Source organism: Sparus aurata, chromosome 4 (assembly GCF_900880675.1).
Source record: "Sparus aurata chromosome 4, fSpaAur1.1, whole genome shotgun sequence".
Lineage (NCBI taxonomy): Eukaryota > Metazoa > Chordata > Actinopteri > Spariformes > Sparidae > Sparus > Sparus aurata.
The window spans coordinates 5030740-5043840 of NC_044190.1; the positions used below are offsets into that span (position 1 = coordinate 5030740).

At 40.8% G+C, this 13101-nt stretch overlaps 1 protein-coding gene across 3 annotated transcripts in view; it reads left to right on the forward strand.

Annotated features, from left to right (window-relative positions):
- The window catches only part of il16 (interleukin 16), a 45737-nt gene that overhangs the window by 22556 nt on the left and 10080 nt on the right, over positions 1-13101 (forward strand). For 2 of the 3 annotated variants that reach the window (XM_030413635.1, XM_030413637.1), the window contains exons 12-19: positions 490-736; positions 1372-1489; positions 2898-3030; positions 3276-3363; positions 4860-5086; positions 5303-5440; positions 7951-8097; positions 11993-12089. In XM_030413635.1, the coding sequence (XP_030269495.1) occupies positions 490-736; positions 1372-1489; positions 2898-3030; positions 3276-3363; positions 4860-5086; positions 5303-5440; positions 7951-8097; positions 11993-12089 (1195 nt within the window). The remainder of the gene's footprint in view (positions 1-489; positions 737-1371; positions 1490-2897; positions 3031-3275; positions 3364-4859; positions 5087-5302; positions 5441-7950; positions 8098-11992; positions 12090-13101) is intronic. The other variant, XM_030413636.1, reaches the window with a different exon arrangement.

Below are 13101 nucleotides of genomic sequence, written 5' to 3' on the forward strand. Positions count from 1 at the left end.
ACACCTAACAAAGACAATAAGAAGTGTTTCTGTAGCAACATCATATCTGTTTCATAAGACATGTTTATTACTATTACTGCACTACTGTACACTGTTACTTCAAAAATTAAGCTTGAGTGCTTTTGTGGCATTATGTGACCTGCTCAGTAAGTAACATGCATTTTTGTGAATGAGAAAAATGTATCAAGTTAAGCACAGTGGGCCAGCTGTTGGATCTTTGTGCGAATTTCATTGGTCACATAACCATAATGTTGTCTAGGGGCTCTGAGTTGAAGTTTAGTTTTAAAGCCTGTGTTATGTCCATGTAGCTTGTGCTGAGATTGTCCTTATTCCAAATAAACGTGTAAGGTTAATGAAATAATCTCAAACTAAATGTTCATTCTCTATTGATACATGCACAATGACCACAGAGTTCAGGGTCAGCAAACATTTGTACTGTATGCATTTAACATTCTTATGAAATGTGAACTGTGGTTTTTGCTTGTGTAGCAAATCAAAAAGGGCCTGCTGACTCTGGTGGTGAGGACCAGCCTGCGGGTGGGAGCTCTGTGTGGTCAGACGCAGGTAGCTCAGCTGTGCAGGTCACGCTCCCTCAGCTCCACCACAGGCATGAACAGGGTCAGCGCTGACATGGGCGACTGCAACTACCTGAACAACAGCAGCAACACAATGAGCATCCCGGGTCAGCCTGCTAAACCCAGAGACCGCATCATGATAGAGATCATCCTGCAGAAAGGTCTGCCCCAGGGAAAGAATGGACACTGTAGTTATTGATTATGACAACTGTTTGATCATTTAAGTTTTTTTTGGTATTTTTGCAATCAAAATATCAAACAATTCAACTCAGTATCTCTAACTGGAAGAGCTGGTTGCTTTTCACAATTTCTTCTGATTACGAATAAAATATTCAGTCGTGTGGTATTTTTTCTGTACTGTGCAAAAGAAACTGTTTATTCAGAATCAGAGAACGTTTGGAATTAAAAAAAAAAGATTTTACGAAATGGTCAAAAGTTGGATCCTACATTTCCCATAAGTAGTATATTTAGTATAATTATGGATTGCTTTTAGTGGTATTATGTTCTGACACTGGACCATAATAATGGCAGAGTTGTACTCCACATGAACACTAAATCTGAGTTCCATTTTACAAATCACTTCTGGCTCTGGTAACTTGTGATGATCATTTGTCAATGTTTTTCATATTTTATTGATTTATCAATGAATAATATAGCATATGTTAGTTGCTGCTCTTAAAGACAATTGTTATCTGATTTCTATTGCTCTACTGTGGTTTAATGAGTTTTAAATGCATGATTAATATCAGCATAAATGTATCATTATAAAGGTTAAAATGCGTGTGTAATTTCCCAGAGGCTGGTGTTGGTCTTGGGATTGGACTGTGCTGTGTTCCATCCACTGATGGATGTCCTGGGATCTACATCCACACCCTTTCTCCTGGATCTGTAGCACATATGGATGGTAGACTCAGGTAAGGAGACATTATTACAGTGGTGTAAACAGGGTCGGAAAGAGAACATACAAATGTGTTTTGGATTCTGTATATACATTGGTGCCTGGTTTGCACAACCAAAACATTTCTCCACAAACTGTCACAAGGATCTTACAGAAGCTCATCTGCGTCCTCCTCGTCTTCACAACTCTTCTGCAACTCATTGATTTACTCCTGTTATGGAAAATCATGTTGAAACGAAATACATTTACAGTTACGTAGAGTCGAATAAGGAATCTTTTTAATTTGGCAAAAAACAGGCAAAACACACATTAACAAAGCTAAGATGAATTTGCAAGAGAGCAATTTTTTCACGATTTCTATATACAGTATATCAAGCTAATATAGTTATCATATTAAGTCGGGGCATGCTGCTGTCAGGGCATGCTACGTACATGGCCCAATTGCCTGATTATTGCGTACGCATCTCTTAACTGTCTGTGTTTCGAACAGTGCAGGAAGGGGTTAAGTGTCATTTCCTTTGTCCAACATATGGCGCTGTGACTATGACTCTATATTGGCCTATGTGTTCAGGGCTGGACTATTATCAAACATGTTAACATCGTAGTGTATGATATGGAGGAAAAAACATAAATGTCATGTAAATAAGATGTTTGTCTGAACTCCTGTGTCCAGTAGGTGGCGTTATGAATATGACACAGTCTTGATGCACGGAGATATTCAGGGCGACATCGTATACATGTGTGATGAATTTGGTGTAGATGGAAATTGTATGTTGAAGTTATTAGGACTTGATGCTTTATGGCGAATCATGAAAATGGACCACACCATGACACCCAGTATGTTTGATTCTTTTAATAACTTTTTGTCAGAAGGGTCCAAGGATGCTGTGTGCAAAGTTTCGTGCAAATCTGTGAAATTGCCTGGGAGGAGTTTGAAAATGTACGTTTACAACATTTTGCGAATTTGAAAAAAACAACGTAGGCAGAAATGGGCGTGGCCTATATCAGCAGACTCAACACAATTTAGGGAACATGTGGATATAAGTTTTTTGAATGTGCGATTAAGTATATGGGAGTTATAAGGCAAAACACACTTTCCTGGATAGTAGCGCCAACTAGTGGTGGAAATTCACAATGACAATAGGTTCTAAAAAATTTTGGCAGGTGTGACTTATAAGTTTGGTGAGTTTTGGGGTATGTTCAGGCAGTGAAAAATGCGATCATTAGGGATAAAAAAGTCATCACTACAAAAACAATAGGGACCTCACAGGTCAAGACCTGCTCGGGCCCTAAAAATAGGAGTGCAAACAAAATGATGTGCTCATTCTTTAGATCCCCAGATCAACACTTTGCATTCACTTGTACACACTTATGTTACACTTTTCTTTCCAAAACCTTTTCCTGAAATTCCTCCTTACCTTTAGGTGTGGTGATGAGATCATGGAGATTAACGACACTGTGGTTTACAACATGGCGCTGAATGACGTCTACACAGTCCTGAGCCAGTGCACTCCAGGTCCAGTCCACATCATCATCAGCCGACATTCGGATCCCAAAGTATGCAACGCCTCCACCTCATGTACTAGGGCAACACCTCTACTGGCTCAGAGTTAATGTTGGCTCATGGCTTTAACTGTGGGTCCTGTTCTGTTAACTGCTCCTTTCATCATTCCAAACTCCAAAAAGTTGGATTGGAGGCTCTAACTGTGTGTGTGTGTGTGTGTGTGTGTGTCTGTCAGCTAAACATGGTTTACGCTCTTGATATTGATATTCCCATCTTCTGCACTGTTTGTGTGTCACAGGTATCAGAGCAGCAACTGAATGATGCTATTGCTCAGGCAGTGGAGAACAGCAAACTGAGGAAAGACAAGAGCCAGTGGAGCATTGATGGTGAGAAATGTATTAATATTGCACAGTCACATACTGCTTTCTTCTATGCTGTTTTCTGCACATCTGTACATTTTTACTAGGGTTTATCCTTAATTTACTGTCAAAGTTCCATTTTTACGCAGTCTTCTGTTCAACACATCATTAAATTTGCAATCATTTGCATACTTGAGAAGATTCTCCAAACATTATTTTTATATTTATGATTTTTTTCTCACGGTTGATTTATAAAACAAACAGCCAGCTGTAGTTTACCCAGTAAACATACCAACGTCATCAGCTGCTGCAGCTGTGTCTCTGGGCTATGGAGAGCAGACAGGCCTGGGCTGCAGTCACCTCACTAGTCCTTTCCTAACTTCTTTTCCTTAACATAATTAGATCAAGGAGGAGAAGGAGAAATGACATTTCAAAAGGACTTACTGAAGAAAACTGTTGCTGTGCTGAGAGAATCTGACTCCACTCACACTAAGTCACATAATTAAATTATGTGACGACATGGGTCTCCTGTGGTGAAACAACAGTGTTCTGAGGATGGACTGCTAAAAGTGCATTTTTGATCATACGCCCCATACATTCTTGTTGTGCTCATTGTAATCGAGGCTATATTAACATTACAACCTGGAGAAAAATACTACTTTGCTGAGAGGACTGCAGCAGGCATTATAAAAAACAGCAGCTGATTAAACATGTGATGCAGACTAACAGGGAGGAACAGAGGGGTGTGGATGAGGAAGCATAATGACAGAATGTCGACGTGATACACAAACTTCATGAAGACTAATGGAAGACAACACTTCTGTGTGTGAATATACAGCAGAGTGACCACAGTGAAAACAGATCTGCAATGCGCTCATCTGGAGTGTAGAATACAGATAATTTAACTCAGTTGCTTATTTCAACTCTGTCTTGTCTTTCAAATCCCCAGTTTGTTACACAGGCTTGCTGTTACACAATTTTTTGATATCCCAATCCAAGACAATCATCTGGGTTATCTTCTCAGGCTTTAGAGAGCTCCCTACAACAGCACTCCAAAGACAAAGTCCAACTGTTTTGCAGGCTGAGTACTACTGCTTATGAAGAGTAAACCTCTCTCTAAAATCAGTGGAGTGTCCCTTTAAGTTTTAAAATATTCCATCAGTTGCACTACCTATTATCACTCCCAGTGATTGTATACTGTACATATTCCATTCATACCTCAAAATGTTTTAGCCCCATTGTATTTACGTATCACTCAGCACCAGTATACAGTGAAAACACCAATCAAATTTCAAATGGTTACTGTCACATACCAATGAAGTGTGAATAATATGATGATATTTACAGTTTTAAGAGATACAATCCCAATGCAGAAGCTTTTGAAAGCTTTAAAGTTCACTCCCTTTACAGCTCTAATTCAGCCCGTACATTGAGATCAGAGAGTTGTTCATTTTTTCTCAGAAACACATCGCTAGTTTTGTTCATAATTTATAATTGTATTACTTTTTTTAAAAATGTCCCAGGCTTGCGTAGGCTGGAGTCCTCCTGTCACAGCCGGCAGAGATGTGAGCGTTGTATGGAAAGAAGTTTCAGTCAGCTGACGGTTCGACGACCACAGAAGACCATGACCCGCTCCTGCAGCGACAACACCAATGGTCACCACCACAACCACTGCTTCACCATCCACAGCCTCCACCACAACTCACACCATAACCCGTCAGCCCGCGTCCACAGCTTAGACACACCCAAGGTGACCAAACATACCTCAGGTTGTATGGAGAGTGCAAAACATTAGGAAGCGGTTCAAAACATAGTTGTAGTGTCTGTTTTTTTTCCTGAAACGTGTCACTATGTTGATTAATGATTTACTTGATTAAAAGAATAATCTATTAGTGTGTCCAAGTTATCTCCTCTTCTGATGTGTTAGTCTCATCTTATCCCGTCATGTCTCCCTCTTGTTGTGTAGTCTATGACAGAAACATGGTCTGACAACAGGCTGTCAGTGCCCGTGTATCCTGATGAAGACTACAATATCCCATACAACTCTCCTGCTGCCAACCTGTCCAGTCAACAGACACTGGATCTGGTCTTCAGGGGCACCAAGGTATCCCTTCTTCTTTGATGAGAGCATATACATTTAACAAAATGTGCTGAAACTAAAATGAAAAGTGTGACTCCCCCAGTTGCCATGATGAAATGTAGGTACTTAATGTTTCTGAAAATTGTGGACATGTTCACAACCACTGGATATATTTGGAGAGGGACAATTTGGACATTTTAAATTAGGGGTGTACTCACTGTTATTGCCAGCGGTTCAGACATTAATGGCTATGTGTCGAGTTATTTAGAGGTGACAGCAAATTTACACTGTTGTGCAAACTATACACTCACTACTGTACATTGTAGCAAAGTGTCATTTCTTTGTGTTTTCCCATGAAAAGATATAATAAGATATTTACAAAAATGTGAGGGGTGTACTCACTTTTGTGAGATACTGTAAGTGGACAGCAGAGTCTTGACCTGAGGAGTTGGTCCTCCTGTGTTGTGCCATTCGCTTATGGAGAGGTTGTTTTGTCTCCCTAATGTACAAATCTGTGCAGTCCTGGCTGCATTGAACAGCATGAACTACATTACTCTGCTTATGCCTGGGTGTTTTGTCCTCAGGATGAACAAGTTTCTGACTTAGTGTGTTGCTAGGTTTGAAGAGTACCAGGATATAATGTTTATTGAAGATCATCCCGAGTTCCAGTGACACAGGGAATGACGATGTTGTTATGTTTTCTCGTCTCCTCCTCTCTGTCTGCTCTGGAGCATTTAGGAGTTTGACCAAGGTCCAGTTTGGGTACCACAGGTTTAGGGTGCTCCCCTGATGTGATTCTGTTCTTTCTTCTTCCCCTCTGACTTTGTGGGCATGTCTCAGCCCAGTGGTTTAGCCCAGCTTGTGCTCCAGTGGGTGATGAGAGTCAAACAGCAAGCATTTGATCTGTATGTGTAGGTTTCTCTGCACACCTCAATATTAAGGCTTTTGTTTTCTTCACTGTGTACTGCACAGTCCACAAAGAGCAGACTGTCTCCTCTGTGCATGTAAATAGTGAGGTGACTCTTGAGGAGTCCAAAGATACAAGGGATGGCTTCCGTGAGGTACAGTCTGTAATATAATGGCCTGTCAATAGCTATATGTATGTATATACTGGTACTGGTAGGCTCTCGCCTCAGTGTCTCAGTAAGCAGATCAGTGACTTTGGTGTGGTATTACGCTGTGTTTAGCACCAAGGTGCATCTCCCTTTGTCTGCCGGCAAGACGGCGATGTTCTGGTCTCATTTGGGTGATTCCAGGGCCTTCCTTTCCTCAGTAGTGAGGTTTGGGGGGGGGGTTTCTGCATTAGCAATAAACTTGTTGTCCCTGATGGCTGACTCTGTTGCTGTGATGAGATCTACTACAGGTTTCTGTTCTGGAGCTACTGCAAAGTTCAGTCCTTTGGTGAGGACACCCTTCTCTGGTTGGTTGAGCTCTCTGTTGGACAAGTTGTTCACCAACTCCTCTTGTATGTCCAGGTGTGCTGTGTTGTTGGTGTCCTTATTTCTCCAGGTGAGAGCTTCTGTTCTATGTGAGTTGCTTTGACGTGCCTCTAAAGTTTGGAATTATCATGTCTGTCATTCCTTACCTTTAGTGTGTTGTGATGCTTGTACCGTCTCAACAAACTTGGAGACATTTTTCAGGACATTGCTTGGTAACAGTGATGCTAGTTCCTCAAATGTCTGGTCAGTCTTAGAAGAGAGTGCATGATGGTGAACTTAATCTGTTGCACTCCTTCATTGAGTAGCTGCTTTTGAGCCCCCTGAAGGTTACTTGTGGCCCTGTGTCCTTGAAGCCTCTTGGATCAGAGGTGAAAGTTTTCAAGAAACTGAAACACATCCAGTTGCCTACGATACAGCACTTAGAACATGAAGAAATGGGAAGTTTAAATGTATTTTATCATGATTATGTTTTTTATGGATTGCAGAAATGTGCATTGACCAACATTTATCCTGATTAAACAAAGAAAAGACGATAGAGTACTGAGACCCACAGCGTTTATCTTTAAAGTCTATCCATTCTCTATTTCCATGTGTCCTGTACAATGTCATAAGGGCTGGACCCGAATCCATTGTTCTCTGGGAAAGATATGTAGTGCATTAGTGAAAGGCCAGACTATCACAGGTCTCCTACTGGACTGAAATATTGGATCATGGGACAAATAGTTGTTTTATAATAATTATTATTATAATGTGTGGCAGCAGCAGAATTGTTTAATACTCAGCTAAATAAGGGTAAGCACCAACTGAAGCGTTATGAGATTATGAGGTTTCATCAGTTATGGGCAGTAAACCAACGTTACTGATCCATTCTCTGCCTACGTATCTGTTCACAATAGATGACGTCATTACAATCTGCATTCAGAGGAGGAGTTTCCAGTGATTAGGCACAACTCTCCATATGAATAGGCTCCATGTGTTCATACAGCCATTGAATAAAGTTTTAGATACTGTTCTTATATAGCTCTGTGTGTCTGTGTGCATTTGTGCATGCATTTGTGTGTGTGTGTGTGTGTGTGTGTGTGTGTGTGTGTGTAGTCCAGGATGCGAGCTGTTCCACGTCGGTACTGTTGGCCTCAGGATGTGACCAGTGAGGAGGGTTATAATGGAGACTCCAGTGGCTCCAGTAGAGGATCTCCAGTGAGAGACGAAGGACTGGAGCACTCATCACAGACCAGCTGTCAGGTGCCAGCACACCACTCTAAATACAGCTGCTGAACTACAGAGGGAGAGGTTACAGATAAGTCTGTGGAAGAAAAATCTAACTTTTGATTTCTTATTTCTTATATGCTTATCTATTATTTCAGGTACAGACTTTGAAGGTACCCTTTTGTAATTCGACAAATGTTTGCTATTACAATTTGCACCTTTTGCTTCTAAACTGGCATTATTATGGATTCCAGTGCTTTTCTTCCAAGACACACCCTACTCTGCCTCTGATTGGTTTGCATCTATCATTTTCATATAAGAAGAAACCTAATAGCGTTGTGATCCTGTGACTCCATACATCCATCACGTTTATCGATGAGAGAAGACAAGTGGAAAACCATGAAGTTCAACTAATAGGTGCCTTCTTACTGTTGAAAAAATTGGACAGAAACTTTCGTGATCCTGGTAGTCTCATGTACAACTAGAGGGAGGGAGATTGGTGAAGCCCATGTCCGAGTCCTCACACGCCTTTGGATAATTCCAGTGACACACTGGTAGTGATGAGTGGTTCCAGGGGATGAAAGACCCTGGGAGGAGCAGCAGAAGACCAGTAAGAGGTCTGAAGAGGTCCATTTGTTTACTAGGGAAAGTAAAGCTCATAACCACCATGTCAGAACTGCAAGAAAAACCAACATAACCACACTACGCTATAAGTTAACAGGTTGAGTCAAGGGTAGAGAAGGTGACCAACCAACCAACTAATCAGAGGCAGATTTAGGCACATCTTGCAAGAAAAGCAGTGTGATCCAGTTACGCAGTGCACTGCTACATTTCTGGCACAAAACTGTTCAGTGAAATAGTGTGAAGCTGTTGTCAGTGTTTTTTATATCACCTCTGTGATTGTGCTCCTACATGTGCATGCTAGTAGAGAAGAAAAACATAGAACAGAATGACCTAGAATGATTGCTTAGTGTTTGTTCATTCCTGTTTTTTGTTTTACTTTAAACAATATTTGGCCCTAAAATCAATGCAGATACTCGTCTTACTGCAAGCAAAGGTCAAGTAAATTATTTTTACACATTAACCTGATGGTAGCTGACTGCTGACGTCGTTTTAGGGCAAACAGCATCTTGAAGAAATAAATGCAGCATGACTTCAAGATGCAAATTGATGCCCACACTCCTGACTCTCGTGACTCCATAGTGTCAATATACTTGCTGTTCAAGTTACAAAACTAATGACATAAGTGGTAGCCGTCACCAGATTAAGTCCATAAAGATAATTTTTTATATGATATTCTTGAAAATTACCAAAACAGATCCCGAAGTTTGGCACAGCAAAATGAGTCAGGAACTTGCAGGTTTGTGTTCTATTGTATAATTTGTGTTGATGTTTCTTACTCCATGTCTTGATACTCCACTGTCTGACAGATGCTGCACACATAGTAGCTACATTGGTTTCTCAAACAGTACTTAGTTTAGTGTCAGAAGCTGCCCACTCTCTCTGTATCACTTCCACTGTTTGACTGTTACCTACTCTTCCACTGTCTACTGTTCTCGCTGGTACTAATCATGCCTCCCTCATTGTACTAACCTTCTTCTTGTGAAAAGAGTCATATGTAACTCACTCCTCTCCTTCCATGGCCTGTAGCTTTTCATCGGTATATACAAGGCCCTGCGAAACATCCTCAGGTCACTCTTAAGGAATGTATGTGAAGTGATGTGGCTTGCAGTGTTTTGCTGGTAATAGCATGCTGAGCATGTATAACTGTATATGAATGAACCGTAAAGCTGTCAGCTTCAGAGTCACACAAAATGGGGTCATAGTTTTAATCACATTACTTTGACAGTACAGTGTTTTATCACTTTACTCTTACAAATTGCTACAAAGGATTTACAAGCTGTAACCACAGGCTTTATTAAGGCTTAATGCCATTTGAACTTGATGGGTAAATGATCAGGTACCTTAAGGTATCCAGTTGTTCTCACGAATGACTAATCGAAGATAGAGTGCTAATACCCACAACGTTCATCTTTAAAGTTACATGTGTCCTGTACAGTGTCATAAGGGCTGGAATCATAATCCAGGCTTTTTCATCAGCAGATAGTTGTACAGCCAACATTGTATTCTGAAGATCCTGATTCTCTGCACCCATGATGCTCAGTGATAACATTCATATCCAAGGTTTTTACAGTTCTCTTTTCTACAGCCTGTGCATTACAACTGGGATATTAATCATATGAAGAAATGTTGTGGTCACATTTTTTTAATTTTTTTAAAGATTTTTTTGGCATAGACACCTTTATTAAGCAGTAGACAGATAGGAAATATGGGAGAGAGAGGGGGATGTGACATGCAGCAAAGGACCTCCGGCCGGAATCGGACCGGGGTCAGCTGTGTTTATGGCATGCGCTCTAACCACTCGACCACCTGCGCGCCTGTGGTCACATTTTTAAACTTTTCTTCAGGTAAACATCAACTGCAAGTCTGTGACAGACTGTCAACTCTGGGCTTATCATTGTCCACTTACCTACTTAACAATCAAACAACTTCCTGCAGATGCTTTGAACATTGGTACTAGATTTACTGCATATTGTGATATCATCCTATAGGACTGTAATTCCTGGGTAAACTTGGCTTGGGTGTATTGTTCAAGTGTGCACATACTTTTCACTGTATATAGATAATACCCATGTTATGTCCCCATCATGCATGTTATGTCTGCTTTTTACTGCTGTATCTGTGTGTGTGTGTGTGTGTGTGTGTGTCTGTGTGTGCATTTCAGCATGCAACCAATGCATGGCTTGTGCCTGTATGCAGGAGTTAAATTGGGCAAATTCCACCCTGTTGAGGCTCAGTCTCCTCCAGTGTCCCAGTTACCAACTCTGTCATTTGGCCTTTAACAGCCAATAACAGACACTGGCTCACGCTGATCAGAGAGGTCCAGAATGTGTTAAATAGCTGTGGCCATCCCACAGCAGAAGGACTGCTCGTTTGTTTTCAAACCAATGAGGCCTGTGCACAATTTAGGCACTTGGTACAGCGGCAGTAACATAATTAATCGTTTCAATCTCATGATGTGGCATTGAGATCTTATGGTAGCCTCGTTAAACTAAAGGCTTCCTTGACTGCAAACCAGTGAGCTGTTGCACACAGATTCCAAGTTTACACAATGAAATCATCAGGAACAAAGAGGCAATGTTCAGGATGACTCCAGATAAGTCTATTTTGATGAATGGACAGGAATTTCAATTTCTTTGTCAACCAGAAATTCAAAAAAGTCTGTCACTGGTAGTGCAGTTAGTTATGGGCTTGTGTTTGCGGTGTTATATTATTATCTTTTGGGGCTTCATGATTGTCTCTCTTATTAATTCAATTGGTTGATTCATCCAAATTAGCAAAAAATTCATCAAATAAAAATACAAATGTTTTCATTTCTCCCCAGTGGATCTTTCCATTTACATAGTTGGATAAACATTTTAGATGTTAAGTGAAATTTAACCAGTATAATGAAGCTGAATGTAATTTAGTTTGTGCGACATCTTGGAAATTCAGCGTCTCTCTTCAGAAACAGTGCCATTGTAACTCTAAACAATTCATATCCACACACTGCAGTTTCTACAGTTTTCATACTTGCAAGTGAAGAAATATTCCCTATGAAAACTGCAGACTGTGTGGTCTGTGAAACCAGCCTACCACATATCATTGCACAAGGAACCCCCCTCGTCATAAATCCCAATTCAACCCCTGTCTGTATGTGTCACGATTGTTGCTGGTTAGGATACGGGCCTGTCACTGACTGAATGAAACAGTGTGAACACAGCAGCACCGATGTAGATAAATGTCTGAGCGGAAGCAGGGTACATTATTGCACCTCTCTGTGGTTGTTGCTAGAGAAACTGTTGTGACACAATACTTCCTGTTTGTGTAGCAGGAAGGAGAACGAAAAAGAGAACAGTCAGAGGAGTGCAAAGAAGGTTTCACTCATCCAGACACTGCAGCCTGCACAACCGACAGACTACACCCAGGTAGGAGACAAGTGCCTTTCATTTAAGCACCTGAATGCAACTTCAGGACTAGCATTGTAGTTATTTCAGCAGCGTGACAACAAATGTACCTGGTGCTGTGGTTATCAGTATTTGGCTGAAAAGTAACTAAGGTTCCATTTCCTGTGTGAGGCAGAGTTTTTATGTTAGTACATAAAATGCATTCAGGATGTAATGATTGAGTTGATCTGGGATGAACATGTGATGTTGATAATCACCTGCTTTAGTTACACCAGGACTGTCAGGGATCAAAAGCACAAAAACTAGAGTTTGACTTTAGTGTGATTTAATGTATTTACTTGAAACTATCCTAGTTGTATACTGTCCTTCAAAGACCAACTGTAGCATCACATGTTTAAAGGTAGTGAAGTCAGACACCACAGCCAACAGTATTATATGTTATCACATCATGACGTCCAGTCTTGTGAAATAGCTCCACTATTATTGGATAAATTGCCATGAAATTTCAAACATAAAAATGTATGGCAGAAGACAATGTATTTCAGTGATTTTGGTGATTTCTAGTGTCATTGTGAGGTTCATGTATAACCCTCATTTTCATGCTATGATTTAGCCCAATCCTCCTTAAGGCCCCCCTGTCCAGAGCCAGCTAACCCAGCTCTGATTGGCCAACTCACACAGGCCTGAGCAGGCACCGCTCCAGTCAACTCTTCCAGTGTTTTAAGTTTCCTGTTAAGCTAGTAGCTATCCTGAATATCACCATACAACTCTACAGAGTGGGAGCAATCACAGCAGTCAAACCACGCGCTAACACCCAATTCATTAGGCTAACTTGCAAAATAACAGTAAGACGACATCAGATTAACATATTGTGTTACAGCTTCGAAGTTTGAAGCCAGGTTACAGACAGCAGGATTGATCCATTCTTCAGCTTGTACTGTTACTTGCCCGCTTGGATTGCAGTCTGTTGTAAAATCAAGTATCTGAGCAAACCAGGAGTAAAATACACACAGTTTTATACGAACAGTCTTCT